The sequence below is a fragment of the Notamacropus eugenii genome, chromosome 4 (assembly GCF_028372415.1).
Source record: "Notamacropus eugenii isolate mMacEug1 chromosome 4, mMacEug1.pri_v2, whole genome shotgun sequence".
Taxonomy (NCBI): Eukaryota; Metazoa; Chordata; class Mammalia; order Diprotodontia; family Macropodidae; genus Notamacropus; species Notamacropus eugenii.
The window spans coordinates 147,611,299-147,629,862 of NC_092875.1; the positions used below are offsets into that span (position 1 = coordinate 147,611,299).

At 37.3% G+C, this 18,564-nt stretch overlaps 1 protein-coding gene across 2 annotated transcripts in view; it reads right to left on the reverse strand.

The window, feature by feature from the left end:
• Positions 1-263: 263 nt before the first annotated feature.
• The window catches only part of ATP6V1C1 (ATPase H+ transporting V1 subunit C1), an 84,808-nt gene continuing 66,507 nt past the window's right edge, over positions 264-18,564 (reverse strand). For both annotated transcript variants that reach the window (XM_072603334.1, XM_072603333.1), the window contains exons 11-13: positions 11,600-11,697; positions 10,246-10,372; positions 264-1,200 (exon numbers count right to left, since the gene is read on the reverse strand). In XM_072603334.1, coding sequence (XP_072459435.1) covers positions 1,105-1,200; positions 10,246-10,372; positions 11,600-11,697 — 321 coding nt within the window. In that variant the 3' untranslated portion in view covers positions 264-1,104. The remainder of the gene's footprint in view (positions 1,201-10,245; positions 10,373-11,599; positions 11,698-18,564) is intronic.

Genomic DNA, 18,564 nt, shown 5'->3' on the forward strand with positions numbered 1-18,564 from the left:
AACCACCTCAAAAACATTTCCTCCCAAAGAAAATCAACTTATCAACATTTAAGTTTGAAAGGCTTTTCCTTTACAAAATGCACATTACTAGATTTTTTAAAAGTTTCTTCTGAAAGCTAAGTCATGTTGTTTCCATTAGCACAATATTCTATAAAATAGTCACAATCATCAGGCTTCAGAAAAAAATGAAAAGGATCCCTTTATAACTAATAAAAGGCCAAAACTTTTTAATGACTTGAAAATAACTCAATTGACTGAAGATGCATAGTTTTGCTGGACTTTATTCAAAATTAGACCTAGTTCTCAATCATTTAAGAATACCAAAAGTTTGGTGACCAGATATAAACACCCATATGTTTTGAAAAATGAACTCCAACATCACATTGTGTGTTATGAGGCAAATTTGGCACAGTAAGATAATCTGTGGAAAGCAAACACAAACTGAATAGAAGGCAGCTTGCCCCCTGCAGCATGTAACAAACATCTCAAAGTGGTATAGCAGCAGCTAGTCAGCAGTGATCTTAGTTACTGAACTCTCCGACCAACGTTTGGAGAAGTTATGCACACCACCACACACCTTTGCACAGGTAACTTTATTCTCGCCTGTGGGTGCTGACAGTGCTCACAGATTGTTGTTGGAAATATCCAGAAAACACATACCTGAATATTGTCACTTTTTTTTACATCACAAGTCAATAACTATTTAACAGTTACAGCTACTAAATACAGGGAACAAAATGGTACAAATGTTTACACATTTTCCTCATAAACAAGGTCTTTGTGAACAATACTAATGAGTTTACTGAAGGCATACCACTACAACGATGAAGAAAAATCTTTTCTTAAATATACTAATCTGTTTATAAATAAACTCTGATTTTTTTCAGTACACATTTACAGACCTGATCAATAAAAAGCAACAAATACTCTTCTTTGAAAGGAAAATATCAAGAGATGGACCACTATGGGAATTTTCACCTAAGGAAAGGGACTAAGAAGCAAGCATTGGATTAATAGAGAGTTGAAAGTATAGGCATACTTCAACCTCACTTCTGTTCACATACACCAACACTAGGGAAGGATTGTCAATATTGGGGACCATTTTTACTTGAATTCCAATAGATTGCAATCAATCTTGTAGTACACATAGGGATAATATTCCTGTTGACTGAGATTTAAGCCTGGAATATCCATGGGAGCCTATTGAAAGAGAAAAAAAAATTTAAAGTTAACACTTTTAAAAACAAATATAAAGAACACTCACATCTCTAAAAATAAAATGTTTACTTTCAGTTTTCACATCCCGGTAACAAGCGGACCTCGAGGACGCCGGTCTGCTCCCCCAATATGGCAACAAAGTGAAGTATCTGGTTCAGACCTGAGGTGTACCAATAACAACTTCACTTACTATATATGAATGCCGTAAGATACTCACTGCTGACTATGCTTACTTCAGTAACATATTTTGGCCAATTCTATAACGCAGCACTTAATTTTCTGATTTACTTCTAAGAGGAATAGTTTGGTGTAAGAGCTATCAAAGGCTGAACTAGGGAGCAAGGAAGACGTGGACTCAAATAGCACTTCTGACACTACTAATTAGGTGATGAAGGGCAAATCTCTGAGCCTCAGACAACTCTTTAAGACTGTAAGATAAGTGGGATGCAAACTTGAAGTTAGAGGGGAAAGCTTCCCACCCTGACAAATCTACAAGGGCATGATCTGTTGAATTTTTTTCTAATATGAACAATTAGTTTTTAATCAAGCTAACAGAAATGTTTAAGGTGCTACCACAGCAACACCGAAAGGGAAAACAAACAACTACAATCAGCTAGTTTCAATTTTTTAAAGAGAAATATGTATTTCTAAGGGCCATTCCAGCTCTATGCAATGAATATAAGGGCCACAAATCTTTCCCTTTTCCTATCATATGATTTTTAAAATAGAGGAAGAAATGGTTCATTTAAAAAGGCTAACTTGCAAACACAATACAGTTTTGTTTTGTTCTCTGAGAATCTACAACAAACACTAAATTGAACAATAAAATAACTGCTTATTTGCATATTCTTTGCAATTCACAAATGTTATATAATAATGACTGGTTTTTTCAAAAGGCTAAGCAGCAAAAGATAGAATTTAACAGCATATAGTGGGTAAAGGCTTTATTATACTTTAATCAGGGCAGAACAACATAAAGCACTTTATAGTCAAAGACAACACACCCCAACACTCAACATTGTTGGGGGTGTAAGCTCAGTTTCCCTTGGACAGTCTTGGGCAGGTAAAGGTGAGGACTTCTAAACCTGAGAGTTCTCATGAGGCCCCCCAAGGAACAGCTGGGAATTGAGGCGTGAGACACGGGCTATCTCATGCATTTCCGCCTCTTCTCCGTGGGAAACTTGCTGGGAAGAGCATCCCACCCTTGAGATTGGCCCATGGTCTGAGCACACCTGTTGTTGACTAGCTAAAGGCTGAGAGCAGGCACAGTATTCACATGCAAACTATGCGGCAGGAGAGCTTAAGTAGGGACAGGAAAGCCTGAAGGCGCTCTTCATGCTGAGGGGCCCTTAGAGGGCAGAGGGTCCCTCCCCTCTCCTGCTCCCATCCTCTTGCTGTACGATCTTTGCCCCCTGGGAGGAGGAGGATTCCTCTCTCCTGAGGAAGAATTCACCCTGCACATGTAACTAAGACCCTGAATAAAGCCTAACCCTTGTTCGACTTTGGAAAGTCTCTTCTCTCAATACGTTTATCCGGTTTGGCCACCGAAGACCTGCGACAGGTGAAAGGTAAGACTCGGGTAGCCCATCAGCCTCAAGGCTGAACACAACATAACACAAACAACTCTTGAAGTGCTGCCAATATATGTTTTAGCATGAGGACTCAGTATTAAAAATCATGGGAGAATTTAGGGACTACGATGAAATATTTGGAATACAGAATGAAAAGGCAGTGAGCATCGTAAGTATTCTCCTTAGTCTGAAATGACGGTTTGCACCTAAACTTTTGCATTTATTTGTCAGTTCTAGTAAACACAATCAGGAAACTTAGGTGAAATTACACTATATGCACGCAGTTGACAGGAATGCTACACTACCTTCAGTGTCTCTGACAAAAATAATCATCATTCTTAAGTACCTTATATTGACAATGCTTCTTTGATGTGATCAGTTTTATTCCTTTTTCTAAGTAATTCTGGGATTATGAAATAAATGACAATATCTTATTAGATACAGATAAGGAATGAGTCTACTGCAAGCTTACACTCTCCTGATTTAAAGACCTCATTTCCTTCTGAGAGCTCTAAATAAACAAAGTGAATCCTACAGAATAAGGCTTTACATTCTGCTAACTTGTTAGTAAATACAATTTTACCTGCCAACTGGACCTTAATCAACAGTCAAGATCTACTTGAAAGGAGACACAATCTCCGGCTCCAAGCACTCTCTTTATCGTTGCACAACTGCTAAAGAAGGTATGACACAGCAAGTGACCAGGTAATGGATGCAGCCTCAGGAAGAAGTCAAAGGACAGGTTGCTTTAGTGAGAAAGTCTTTGGAAAAGTTGTTCTTAACTTCTACCCTGAGGGACTAGCAACAATTCCATACAAAGAAAACTATTATCCCTGCACTAGAAAAGCTAGCTGTGGCAGTAAGAGAAGGAAAAGAAACTGAAGGTTTTAGAACAGGCAATGAGGAAACACCCTCTGCGGATGACATGTGGGAATATGCAGAGAATCTCAGAGAATCAACTAAAAAACCAGTTGAAACTATTAAAAACTTCAGCAAATTGCAGGAAATAAAACAAACTCACATAAATCATCAGAATTTCTATATATTATCAACAAAGTCTAGCAGACAAGACAGAAAAAAAATTCCAATTAAAAAAACTGCAGACAATGTGAAATGCTTGGGCGTTTACCTGCCAAGAAAAACTCAGGAACTATATGAACAGTTACAAAACACTTCTCACACAAATAAAGTCAGATCTAATCAACTGGAGAAATACTGTCATGGGTAGACCAAGCCAATATAATAAAAATGACAATTCTACCTAACTGATTTACTTATTAAGTGTCATATCAAACTACCAAAAAAGTACTTTATACAGCTAGAAAAATATCAAAATTCATCTGGAAAAACAAAAGGTCTGCTGTGCAATAATAATGAGCTGGATGATTTTAGAAAAATATGGAAAGATTTGCATGAAATGGTGAAGAGTAAAATGAGCAGAACCAAGAGAATACTGTATACAGTAACAGAAAGAGTCCTAAGAAAAACTATGACTGACTAACTCATTTTAAGTATTATAAATACTAACCTACAAAGGACCTGTGAAGGAAGATGTAGAGTGTGTATATTATGGTTTTACATATTTGTGTCTAATGGTATCCTTCTCCAGGGCAGGGTTGGGGAAGGAAGAAGAAAAAAAATAAAGGAAATGTTCTCTTTTTTTGGTCTTTTTGTATTTCAGTTCAAAATTAATTTAAAAATTAAAAAAAAAAATACGTCAAAAATATGAAGACTATCAAAGGAATCAATAGAAAAAAAATGTGAAGGAAGGCAGCCTAGCAGTACCACATCTCCAATTGTATTAGAAAGCAGTAATCATCACAACAATCTTGGCACTGGCTAAGAAATAGAATGGTGGATCAGTGCAATGGATAAGGTACACAATATATAGTACTAAGTGTCCATAGTAATCTAGTGTTTGATAATCCCAAAGAACCAAGCTTTTGGGAAAAGAATTGACTATCTGACAAAAACTGCTGAGAAAACCAGAAAGCAGTTTTGTTGAAAACTAAGTACTGATGAACATGTCACACTGTATACCAAGATATGATCAAAATGCGCACATGATTTAGAATAAAAGATAAAAGCAAATTAAGGGAGCAAGGAATACTCTACCTGTCAGATCTATGAATAAGAGAAGAATCTGTGACCAAACAAGAGATAGATAAAATGGATAAATTTAATTACGTTAAATTAAAAAGTTTTTGACCAATCAAAACCAATGCAGCCAAGACTAAAAGGAAAGTAGACTGGGGGAAAATTTTACAGCAGGTTTCTATGACAAAGGCCTCATTTCTCAAACATAAAGAGAACTGAGTCAGATTTATAAGAATATTCCCCAGCTGATAAATGGTCAAAGGATATGAACAAGCAGTTTTCAGATGATCAAAGCTATCTACAGTCTTATGAAAACATCCTCTCAATCACTACTGATAAGAGAAATGCAAATTAAAACAACTCTGAGACACCACCTTACATCTATAAGATTGGCTAACATGACAGAAAAGGAAAATGGTAAATGATGAAGGAAATGTGGGAAAATTGAAACACTAGCAAGGCCCCAGGCCATGAAAAGGGTCAAAACGGATTATAAAAACCAACTGGGAGAGATAGAGGGAAAAAAATGGGAAAAGAAATGAGAGAAAATGCAAGAAAATCATGGAAAAAAAAGTCGGCAACTTAGTAAAGATGGTAAAAAAAAAAAAAATTGAAGAAAATAACACCTTATAAAACAGAATAGGCCAAATGGTAAAAAATACAATGGGAAGAAGAAAAGCAGAATTGACCAAGTGAAAAAAGATACATAAAAATTCACTGAAGAGAAGAGCTCTTCAAAAAGTAGAATTAGACAAATGAAAAAGGAGGTACAAAAGCTCAATGAAGAAAATAATTCCTTAAAAATTAGAATTGAGCAACTGAAAGCTAATGACTCTGAGACATCAAGAAACAATAAAATCAAAAGAATGAAAAAATAGAAGACAATGTGAAGTACCTCATTTGAAAAAAACTGATCTGAAAAATAGATCCAGAAGAGATAATTTAAAAATTACTGGACTTCCTGAAAAGCCATGATAAAAAAAAAAGCCTACACATCATCTTTCAAGAAATTGTCAAGGAAAACTGCCTTGATATTGCAGAACAAGAGGGTAAAATATAAACTGCAAGAATCCACTGATCAACTCTTGAAAGGGATCCCAGGAATATTATACCCAAATTCCAGAGCTCTCAGGTCAAGGAGAGAATACCGCAAGCAGCCAGAACAAAACAACTGAAGTAATGTGGAGTCACTCAGGACAACACAAGATTTAGCAGTTTGCATAATAAAGGATAGGAGGGCTTTATGATATTCTGGAGGGCAAAAGGGCTAGGATTACAATCAAGAATCACCTACTTAACAAAACTGAGTATAATCCTTTGGAGGCTGGGGTGGGGGCAGGATAGAATAGAGGACTTTCAAGTATTCCTGATGAAAAGACTAGAGCTGAACAGAAAATGTGACTTTTAAATACAATACTCAAGAGAAGCATAAAAATGTAAACAGAAAACAGAAATCATAAGGGACTTAATAAGGTTTAACTGTGCATATTCCTATTTGAGAAGATGATACTCATAACTCATAAGAACTTTCTCATTATTAGGGCAGTTAGCAGGAGTATATATAGACAGAAGGCACAGGTGTCAGCTGATTATAATATGATGATTATCTAAAAAAAATAAAATTAAGAGGTGAGAAAGAGAAAGGTGGAGGTAGAATGAGGTAAATTATTTCACATAAAAGATGCAAGAAAGAGTTTTTACAGTGGAGGGGAAGATGGGAGGAGAAAAGGGGAGCATGTGAACCTTACTCTCATCAGCAATGGCTCAAAGAAGGAATAACATACATACTCAATCGGGTATAGAAATCTATCTTACTCTACAGAAAAGTGGGAAGGGGAGATGAGAAGAGGGAGGGTGCTCATGGAAGGAAGGGTAGACTGAGGAGGTATTAGTCAAAAGCAAAACACTTCTGAGGAGGAACAGGATGAAAGGAGAGAACAGAATAAAAGGAGAAAATGGGATGGAGGGAAATACAGTCAGCAATCATTACTACTGAAAATTGTTTGAAGGAAGTTTCTCTGTAAAGGTCCTCATCTCTCAAACATGTAGAGAAATGAGTCAAATTTATAAAAATAGAAATCATTCCTCAATTGATAAATGATCAAAAAATTTGAAGTCAGTTTTCAGACAAAATAATCAAAGCTATCAATCTATAGACACATGAAAAGATGCTTTAAATCACTACTGATTGGAGAAATGCAAATTAAAACAATTGTGAGGTACTAACAGGCTGGAAAAGGACAAATGTTGGAGGAGATGTGGGAAAATTGAGACACTAATGTACTGTGGGCAGAATTGTGAACTGATTCAACCATCATGTAAAGCAATTTGGAATTATGTCCAGAGGCCTATAAAACCTTGCACACCCTTTGACATAGCAATACCACTACTAGACCTGTATCCTCAAAGAGATAAAAAACAAAAAGGAAGAGGACCTATATGTACAAAAATATAGCAGCTCTTTTCTGGTGATGAAGAATTGGAAACTGAAGGGATGCCCTTCAGTTGAGGAATGGCTAAAAAAGTGATATATGACTGTAATGGAATACTATTATGCTGTAAGAAATGATGACCTAGATGCTCAGAAAAACCTGGACTTACATGAGCTGATACAAAGTGAAATTGTACTGTGTACAAAGTAACAGCAATACTGTAAGATGATCAACTCTGAATGACTTGGCTATTCTCAGCAACACAATGACTTAAGATAATTCTGAAGGACTTATGATGAAAAAAGCTGTCAACCCCCAGAGAAAGAACTAATGGAGTTTGAATACAGATGAAAGCATACTTTTTTTACTTTATTTTTCTTTGGTTTTTATTTTGGTCTATGTTTTCTTTTACAACATATGGAAATGTTTTGAATGGCTACACATATATAATCTATATCAAACTGCTTACCTTCTCAATGAGGTGGATAGGGAGGGAGGGAAAGAATTTGTAACTCAATTTTAAAAATGAATGCTGAAAATTGTTTTTACATGTAATTGGGAGAAAATAAAATACAAAATACTCCTTAAAAAAGAAAAAGGTCCTACATGTATAAAAACACAGCAGCTCTTTTTATGGTGGCAAATAACTGGAAATTGAAGGGATGCCCATCAAATGGGGAATGGCTGAACAAGTTGTGGTATATGATTGTGATGGACTACTATTGTGTTATAAGAAATGATGAATAGGATGTTTTCAGAAAAACCCAGGAAGACATACATGAACTAATACAAAGTGAAGTGAGTAGAGCCAGGAGACCATTGTAGACAGTGACAGTATTGTACAATGGTCAACTGTAAATGATTTAACTATCTGATCAATACAATGATACACTACAATTCTGAACGACTTCAATGATGAAAAGTGCATCTACCGCAGAGAAAGAAATGACGGAGTCTGAATGCAGACTGAAGCGCACTCTTTTTTAACTTTCTTTACTTTTCTTGGGTTTTATCTGTGTCCTCTTTTGCAACATGGTTAATATGTACATATGTTTTGCATGATTTCACATCCATAATCTATATCAAAGTGCTTGCCTTCTAAGGGAGGGGAAGAGAAGAAAGGAAGAGAAACTGGAACTCAAAAATTATAAAAAGCAAATGGTAAAAACTGCTTTTACATGTAACTGAGAAAAAAATAACATTCTTTAAAAAAAAGTAAAATACTATTCCAGGTTACTTTAGACTTTGGCCTGTTTGTGATTGAGCATTAATTCAGCAACAAACATTAAACAGAGTAGAGCTCAAAGACTGCAATTTCTGAATTCTTTCTTTTGTGATGGTTAAGAGAAACGCAATCTTTACTTCAAGTGGAAATCTCAGGAAAGGAAATGCCTTCTGCCTGATAAAACCAGATGTTAACTTTTTTTATAGCACAAAGACTCTCTCTCAACAAACCATGTATGTACTCTTGAGTCAGACAATAGTATTTAAACTTACAAGCATCCCTGAAGTTTCACTAACACTTCAGCAAATAACGAGAAACTATAGTTTGTATAAAACACCCATTTGGGAGGCAAGATATCAAGAGTGAAAGATTTCAAGTCAGAAAACTTTTATCTGAATCCTTCCCATTAAACATGCGTGATCCTGAGAAAGATATTTAACCTCTCAGAGACCAAGTTTTCCATATTTGCAGTAACTACTTCTCAGAATTATGAGAAAAAGTGTTATATAAATGTAAATTGTTTTTAATACTACTAAAAAACAATGGAGATACTTCATTACTACCTCTTACTAATACCTGTCTCTGAAATTTGGTGTAAGAATCTCCCTGACATGGTATTATAAGTCCTGCCTAAGCCTTGAACACCTAGATCAACTTGAGAACAGCAGTCTCTTCTAGTTTAAAGTACTGTGTATGCTGCTATAAAAATCTCTAAGTATAACATGCAATGCATAATAGCTGATTTTTTTCCCCTACAAGACTACAGATGCTCCAACACAAAACTAATAATAGCATGCCAACTTGTAGACTCTAAAGCAGGATATGTCAGGGTATTTTACTATCATAGTAAAATAAGAAAAAGCCACCGACTTAGTGCCAGTTGAATTCAATTCAACAAGAAATTAAGTACCTATGACATATAAGGCACTGGAGATACATGGACACAAAAAAAGAAAAACAGCTACTGGCCAACATATTAGTGAATGATACAACTAAGTAGCTAAGTAAATACAAGATGACTTGAGAGCAGGAGAGGGATCAGGAAAGGTTTACAGGAGCTGATAACTGAGTGAGCTCTGAAGAAAGCTAAGAATTCTAAGTAGAGATGTAGTCATAGTTTCAAGGCTCTGGGAATGGCCTGTGCCATTAGGCAATGGATCCTAATTGTAAAAAGCATAGTGTAGAGCGGTTTAAGATAGCAATAAATAAATTTAAAGTAAATTTTAGAATATAAAGTCTGCATGATTTTGTAGTTATTTTTAAAAATTCACAGAGACCTAAAGAATGTGACTTGTTAGTGGCTTCTTTAAAGTTCTACAATGTTTTGATGTACAATGCTTTAAACACATACAAGAAGACTGGAAGGAGAAGTTTTTTATTGTAATATTGGCTCAGGGCAAAATAACCTTAAAGGGTTTTATAAAATAATGTTTAATAAGTTCAGGCTAAGGAGAGTAACCTAACCATGTTAATTTCAAGAAACTTTAAATTTACAACAACAAACAAAATTAAATTGTATACACGTGTAATTTCTGTATGAGAACAAATTAAGGGTTTTTAAAGAACTAGCCACATTTACTACTGCTTTTCAATCATTCTATTTCCTTCCTTCTTTAAGATGCATGCTAAATGTTTGTCTGAGTCTCATAAAATGACTTTGATAAATTGTATTCTTAATATGACAGGCCATAAACATACTTACATCAATTATAGCTGCTGCACTACTGTCCAGGTGTTTGTATAAATCATACAAAACTTCTCTCAGTTTCTTCATGGTTTTCTTATTAGGTTGAAGTAGCATTGCCTGGAAGTTCACTGGCAATCCATATCTGAGTTATTAGAAAAAAAAAAGGCAAATTTTACAAACAATTGATGATGTTAAGAAAACACATGCCCTCAGAGACTGCAATACACTTTTATCTCTGAGAGTAAGGAAATACATTTCATTAAAACAAGCATTTTCAAATAAGCAACAAATACATGTCAATACAAGCTTAATTTGGCTATCATTGCTCTTTATAAACCCACATTCTCTCTCAGAGATGAGGTTCAGCTTAGTATTACTTAAAATATAATTCAAAGCTTTAAATAAACTGTGTGGTCCCCCAGGAAATTATGTTGTTTATTTAACAACAACAATAACAATAATAGTGACGATGGCTAGAATTTATGCTCTAAAGTACTATATAAAGTTAAAGGTTTGCCAAGTTTTTAATAAATATTATCTCACTGTATCCTCAGTAACAACCTCGGAAGATCAGAGCTACTGCTGTCCCCATTTTACAAATGAGGAAAGTGCCCAGGTCACCACACATTTCAAGTTTCTGAGGCCAGACTTGGATTCCATGTTCCTTACTCCTGGTTCCAGAGTTTGAACCACTACAAGACCTAACTGCTGTTTAATAAATACCTTTCTGACGATGAACATGAGATTGCATCTATTCTCATGTTCTGGATAATTATGAGTAAGAACAGTGAGAACACTTGAGAGATAACTCAGTTAAAAATGTTTCTAAAATTGGCAACATTTAATGTAGGTCTCAAGTCTGAGGCATAGAAAAAGTACTATAATTGAACTCTAATGTGCAATATGAATAATAAGTCTTTGATTTACTTGTACTTGTACCACAAAAATGCACCACAAGAAAATGGGAATATGCTTTCATTGTCTAATTATTTTCCTCAGAATCAGAAAATGTTTGGTATTTTATGATTTAGTTTTATCTCTAAAAGTATTTAGAACAAAAATGAAAGATCTTTTAGATCTTTTGAGATCAAAGGTCACAAAAGGAACAAACAATCAAGGACATTTTGGCCCCTATCTTGTAGGGGTATCAGAGAACTAATATCTCCACCTTGTCAGGAACTGTATTACAGTGTGAGAGTTTTTCACTGAAGTGCATTTCAGTTCCATCATGACTTCTGGTATATGCAAATCCATTATCCATAATAACTAAGCGTATCAGAATGCTTATTCACTACCTGTGTGTCCCCCACCCCCAATTTTACAGTTCTAAAGTATGAACTAGACTTACTAAACAACTAAGATGTTTTACCTTAAAACAGACTCAACAAAAACTCTTAATGCTTTCACATGAATCCATGCTATGAAAGCTTCGCTAAAATTCACCTTCAGCCACCGAACTAGTGGTCCCTATAGAAAGAAAGAACAATTAGTCATTTAGTCTTGAAAAAATGATAATTAATAAGACTGACTGTTTATAAAACAAAGGTTACTTATTTGGAACCCACTGAAACATTCACATTACCCATTTAGCAAGATTTTTAAAGGTATTATCATTATCTGACTTTTTGATCTGAAGCAAAGACTGAAATGTTAGCTACTGCTCTGTAACTTGAAAATAGACATTAACATATGGAAATCTAATTTATACTATATGGTATCTAATTTATACTACAATTATACAAGAGTTAAGCTTAAGGACAGGAATCACGTCTCATTTTTTGGTTACTGTTTCCCTGCATACCTACTACAGTGTTAGGTATAAAGTAGGTATTTAACAAGTGTTTGTTGATTGAAATCTAAATATGGTATCAAATACATGTGCATTTCAACTTAAAGACCCAAAGTCTAAAAATTAAACTGCACTAAGTGGGTAATACAGGATGATTGTTAAAAATAGGAAAATAATACGAAAAGAAACACCTCTAAATACTAAACTCCTCAAATACATTTTAAAAATAAATTCAAGTTATATACAACTTTTTAGGAATAGTGAGAAGAAATTAACTGTGACCTTGGATAAGATAAGTAACTCTCTGAGCCTGAGGTCCCTTATTTGAAAAATTAAGGGAACAGAGTAGATATCTAAAGCCCCTTTCCGGAATGAAAATGAAAGATTCTTTCATATAAATTCAGGCAATAAACCCCACAATTATCATGCTGTACTTATAAAGTCTGACTAAGGGCCATATTTTGGGATACATTTTAAATAACCTATCTAATACTCCCAAGCAATATAATTTAATTAATATTAGGATAGTGCTTTGCAGACCTTAAAGCATTTTAAGTATACACTAATGTATACTAATAATTATCACTTTCTACACTGGCCCCTTGGTAAATCAGTTCAGTCATATCTACACTCCAGTCAGGCCCTTTCCTCTTTTTCCTATCACTGGTCATGCCCTGCCCAGTCCCAACGCTGGATTACTTCCCCCAACTGCTGCCTTGGATTCTACGCATGTGCTGCTGAACGGAGCCAGAGAAAACTCAAACAACTGTGGTGATGGGTCCATTACCAATGTATGTTACACAGTCTCATCTGCTGTTACAGCTCTCTAATTGATTAACCATCCCAATCACCAAGGTAGTGACTATTTCAAACTTTTCAAGCTTCCCATGGCAGTCCTTTCTCCCATCCTGTCAAGCTGAGGACCTTGTCTCATATCACTGGAAAAATTAAGACCAATTGCCAAGCGCTCCCTCTTCTCTCTCCTTCCTCATCTTACATCACTAGCTGCCTCCCACCACTAGCTCCTTTACCTTTGTCTCACAGGAAGAGGTAACCCTTCTCTTTGCTGAGAGTAACTCCTCTACCTGCACAACTGATCCCATTTCCATCCCAACTTCTCCTGAGGATTGCCTCTCTCTATCTAAAGATGATGCTCTCACTAATCTTCCATCTCTGCATACTGGTAGTTTCTCTACTGCCTAAAAACATGTCCACATTTCCCCCACCCATAAAAATCCTCATTAATCCAACCATCCCTGCCTGCAATTGCCCTGTGTCTCTGGTGCCTTTCATAGCTATACTTGTTGTGAAGGCCACCTACAAGGAGTGTCTCCACTTCCTCTCCCCTCACACTTTTTTAAACTCTCTATAACATGGTTTCTGATCTCATCATTCAACTGCTCTCAATAAAATTACCAATGACCTCTTAATGACTAGACTTTACGACTTTTTTCTCAATTCTCATCTTTCTTGACCTCTCCACAGACTCTGGCACTGTCAACCATCCTCTGCTCTTTGACATACCCTTCTCTCTAGGTTTTCATGATATTGCTCTCTCCAAGTTCTCCTTCTATATATGGGATCTCTCCTCAGGCTGCTTTGCTGGATCTTCCTCCACATCATGGGTCTTCCCACTTCACTCCCCTCCACACACTCTGTGGTCTAACCATTCTGGCCTTGTTTCTACGCTTTGCACAGAACACTCCATCTCACTAGTCCAGGCTTTTTCACTAGCTGCCCCCATGTCTGGAATGTTCTCCCTTCTAACCTCCGCCTCCTGGCTTCCCTCAAGTCTCACCTAAAAAGTCTCACCCATTTTCTTTGAAAAGCTGTTTCCAATCCCTTTTAATACTACTGCCTTCCCTCCACTGGTTATTTCCAATTTATGCTGTATCTTTCTTGTCTTTGGGTACAGTTTTGCAAACTGTCTCCCTTTAGAATGGGAGTTCCTTGAAGTCAGGGACCATGTTTTTTTTGTATCCCCAATGCTTATAACAATATGCGGCCTATAGAAGGTGCTCAATAAATGCTTCTTCAATGAATGATCAACAGAATCACATGTATGGCTTGCTGTATACAGAGATACTAACTTATAAAATGCTAACAGAAAGATGGCTATTCTTTAAAACATTTCTAGACTTTCCATATAAAGTGACTACTGAAGTCTTCTTTTTAAAAGGGGGAAAGGAATTGAAATTTATGATTCCACTGCTCCATCTGGGAAACTTCAATGTGGAAGCTCTCTCCATTGATACAAAACAATTTGTCTGAAACTAAGTCTTAGAGAATTGCCAGGACACTGAGGGAGCAAGAGACTTGTATGACAATTCACCCAGCTAGCACAAGTGGGAAGCAAGACTCAAACCCGTAGTCTTCCTAACTCTAAGGCTATCTCCTCTATCCACTAAATCACATTTGAGCCTATATAGCCTGGTATTCTCAGGCAAGCTTGCATGTAAGAATCACCTAGGCCCTTATTCTGCTTATATTCTGAGATCAAACAAGCCTGGACACTTGCAGGGTGGTAGAGCTCCTGATTATATACTTGATATTACTAAAAGAATAAGGGAGAAGAAAAGACGTCTCTCTCAACTCAAATAAAATTTTCAAGTACTCGGGCAGCACACTCATGACGGCTGTAAGAATTGACTCTGCAGAACACTTCCATCTCACCTCCAGCAGGCTTTAAGATCATTTACGCTGTTTTATAATCTCCGTAATAATCTTCACCTATTACTAAAATACCACAAGAAGCATAGCCTCATCTTTGACTTCTATAATTTCATCCCTGTCCTAGGATTGGAGAGTTTTGCAAGGCGGATTATCAACAAAACTCTGATAATTTCATAATTTTGCTGAAGACAATACATCATCAATGTGACATTTTGGCAGCCATGCTACCTATATTCTGACCTCGTCCTTAGCCTCTTACCCCCAGGACCTTGACTAGCATATGTCAGAGACAGGATTTGAACACTCATTCCTGAACCCAGTCTTCCTGATTCCATAGCCAGCTCTTTATCCAATATAACAGGGAGTTGCTTTAAGAAAAAAGTTTTGCAAAAATTATGATTTTTAATGAATATCAAAATAAATAAAATGGAATTCTATTACATGCAGTTTTGCCTTTTAAAACAACATATAATAAACTCAACATGTCATTTTCAAAGATATCTTGTTCATCTATCTTTTGGAATTTCCTTCTGATCTCTTGTGCATTTTTAAAAATGCTTCAATGACCCCTCTTTTTTCCCTTTTTTTGGGGGGGCAACACTATCACTCAATTCCCTCTCCCCATCACCTCTCCTTCCCAAATCCTCCTCACCAATAAAAAAAACCCCATAAACTTTGCAATAACTAAGCATAAGTAAAAGCAAAAGAAACACATATCTTTGTCATGCTCCAAAACACAAATCTCATTTTGCCCCAACTTCATCATCTCTCTGTCAGGGGTGGGTATTATGTCATCTATCCTCTGAAGTTGTGACTGGTCGTTACATAGATCAAAATTTTTAAGTTTTTCAAAGTTGTATTTCTTTAAAAAGTTGTTACTATGCAGGGTGTAAGTGCAGTGTAGTGCAGCTTTAAGCAACTGAAACTTCAATTGACACTCGCCCCACTGTGGCTAAACTTAGTGCAGACACTAGACTGGTCCAGCCCACTGATCTGCCAGTCTCAGCTTCCTTAGGATGACAGATATACGCCACCATGCTTGGCTGAAACTATGCAAACCATTCATTATGCGGTAATGTTGCCAAGCTGCTTCTTAACCCAGCAAACCCTAGTTCCCCTTCATAATGAATGAGTACATCTCTGTCTGCTTTGCCCAGGCCAGGGTACTGAGTCTCAATGTCTGCCAGGAGCTCCAATGGCTAGAAATGTCAAGTAAGTATCAAATTAAGAGACTTGTGGGGGAAGGAGACAACTTCCTTCAAATTCTTCAGTGAAATGAGCGCCAACAAGCATCTTCTCAGGACAATGTCAGCAGACCTGGAAACAACTGCCAATAATGAAGTTCATACTGAAACCTATCACCACCTTTTCCGCCCTGGGCAGGGAAGATGCTGCCAATAACTATACCCAGGGGCATGATCTTATCAGAAAGGGAATCATCAATCTGTTCCTGTACAGAATTTGGAAGCTCATCGACCAGGGCACAGGCTGTCAACACTTCTTTATTTTCCACCATTTAGGGGGTAGGACTGGTTCTAGTTTCAATCTCTCCACTGAAAGAACAAGTTAAAGCGGGAGTTCTCCATTTACCTAGCTCCTCAGGTTACTACAAGTGTAGTTAAGCCTTACAACTCCATTCTTGCCTCTCCTACCACCCTGGAGCACACTGGGCCTTCATGACACACAAAAGAGCCATCTATGATATCACAGAAACCTAGGTATTTCATGAACATCAAACCTACACTAATCTAAATTGCCTTACTGGTCAAACTGCATCCATTTCTCACTGCCTCACTTATATGACAGTGCTCAGAATGTTGATCAGACACAATACCAAACCAGCCTAGTACCCTTATCCTGGAATCCACTTCCCTCCGACCATTTCCGTTTAATCATCTCTGCTACGAAACCCTACAACTCACAGATAACTGAGGCAGAGAACACTAATGCTTGCCTTCAGCTGACCAACTAGATAGGGAAGTGTGACCCTTACCACAGTAAATAAAGGAATTGCTGCTTCTTGTGTCATGACAATGTGATAGCGAGAGACATGAATGAGGTCACAGCCAACCATTAAGACAAAGCACAACGTCCAGTCTGTGGATTCATGTCCAATTGGCTTTAAGGATGATCTAATTTATCAGTTTCCCACTGTGGTTCCTGGTGGTGACCTGGCCAAGTAACAGTGGCTTCTGTGTATGTTGAGCAATACTATCAGCAACTGTTGAAGCCTAGTCTCAGCTGGACAAGTTTTACCTGATATATATGCCAAGTATGCCTTTGTTTACTGGTACAAAGGGAAAAGAGGGAGGAAGAGTTATGGGCTATCTGGGGACATGGCTTCCCTAGAAAATGTTGGAGCATTTAGTACTGAGGGAAAAGATGAAAGTAAAAAATGTTAATTTGTACTGTCATCTCTTCCTACATGCCTTTGCTGGGTGTCAGATTTCTGTCCCGTCAAAACGTCCTCTGTAGACATTCAACATATACAACTACTATATCCACATAGAAAACCATTCTGTCCTTGCTTCTACTTTTGCATTGATTCCACTACAAGTTTATGACACAAAAATCTCAATTAGACCCTCACTGTGGCAAAGCAATCCTGTTACACCTTTCTAGTTACCACAGTGGCTTTTGTACACCTCATTCCTCTTCAAACTTCCCATGGCTTACACTCCTACCACCTCTCAGCAGAGAACCTTGCCTCATACTTTACTGAAAACATCTAAGATCATTTAAGAAGCTCAGCCTCTTATCCCTTACTCATTTCACATTACTAGGATGATTTCCACTACTGTCTCCTCCTTCACCTATATGACATGAAGTAGCCGTTTTCTTTGTAAAGACAAACATCCATACTTGCACAAGTGATCCCACTGCGCCTCAACTTCTCCAGCACATTATCCCTCTATCATTCCTCACTAATCTTTAATGTTTCCCTATCTCTTGGCTGTTTCCTGTGGCTTACAAATAAACCATTGCCTTTGCCTGTCTTTAAAAAATTCGCACTTGATCCATCCATCTCTGCTAACTATTGGCCTAGATCTCTCCTACCTTTCATGGATAAATACAGTGAGAAAGTCAACTACATGGTTGGTCCCTCCACTTTCTTTCCTCTTATTTTCATCTCTCTACAGTTTGGCTTGTGGCCTCTTCAATAAAACTGCTCTCTCCAAAGTCTCTTAATTTCCAACCCTAATAGCCTTTTCTCAATCCTCATCCTTCCTGACTACTTCTGTGCTCTCCTCACAATGGAAGCACACTTCACTCTTGCTGTCTCTTCCTTTAATTGGTCAGCTCCTCCCAGAACCTTTGTTTTAAGGAAAGTACTCAGGTCATCCATGCCTCTGTTCCTCTCCCAGCTCCAATCCTGACTGTCCTTCAGTTATTATAAGAATATAAGCTCCCTGAGAACATGAACTTTCTTTCAGCTTATATTTGTGTTCCCAGAACTTAACACAGTGCCTGGAACAGAGTAAGAGCTTAATAAATCCTTACTGACGTGACCCCTCTGCATAATCCAAGACTGTCAATCACTCTCTTCCTTCTTGGTTTTCATGACACTGCTCTGTCCTAGATCTCCCCCTACCTGTCTCACCACTCCTTCTCAGTCTCCCATCACTAGAGCTTGATCCAGACTGCAACCACTATGTTCGGGTGTCTCCCAAAGCTCTATTGTAGGTCCTTCTCCCCCCACCCCCACTCCCCACTGCTCCATACTATTTCACTTGGTGATCTCATCAGATCCCACGGGTTCACACACTATTTCTATGCAGGTGATGCTTACCTCGTTATCCAGTCCTAACCTCTCTCTCTTGACCCTCAATCACACATCTCCAATAGAGCCTACTGGGCATCTCAAACTGGAT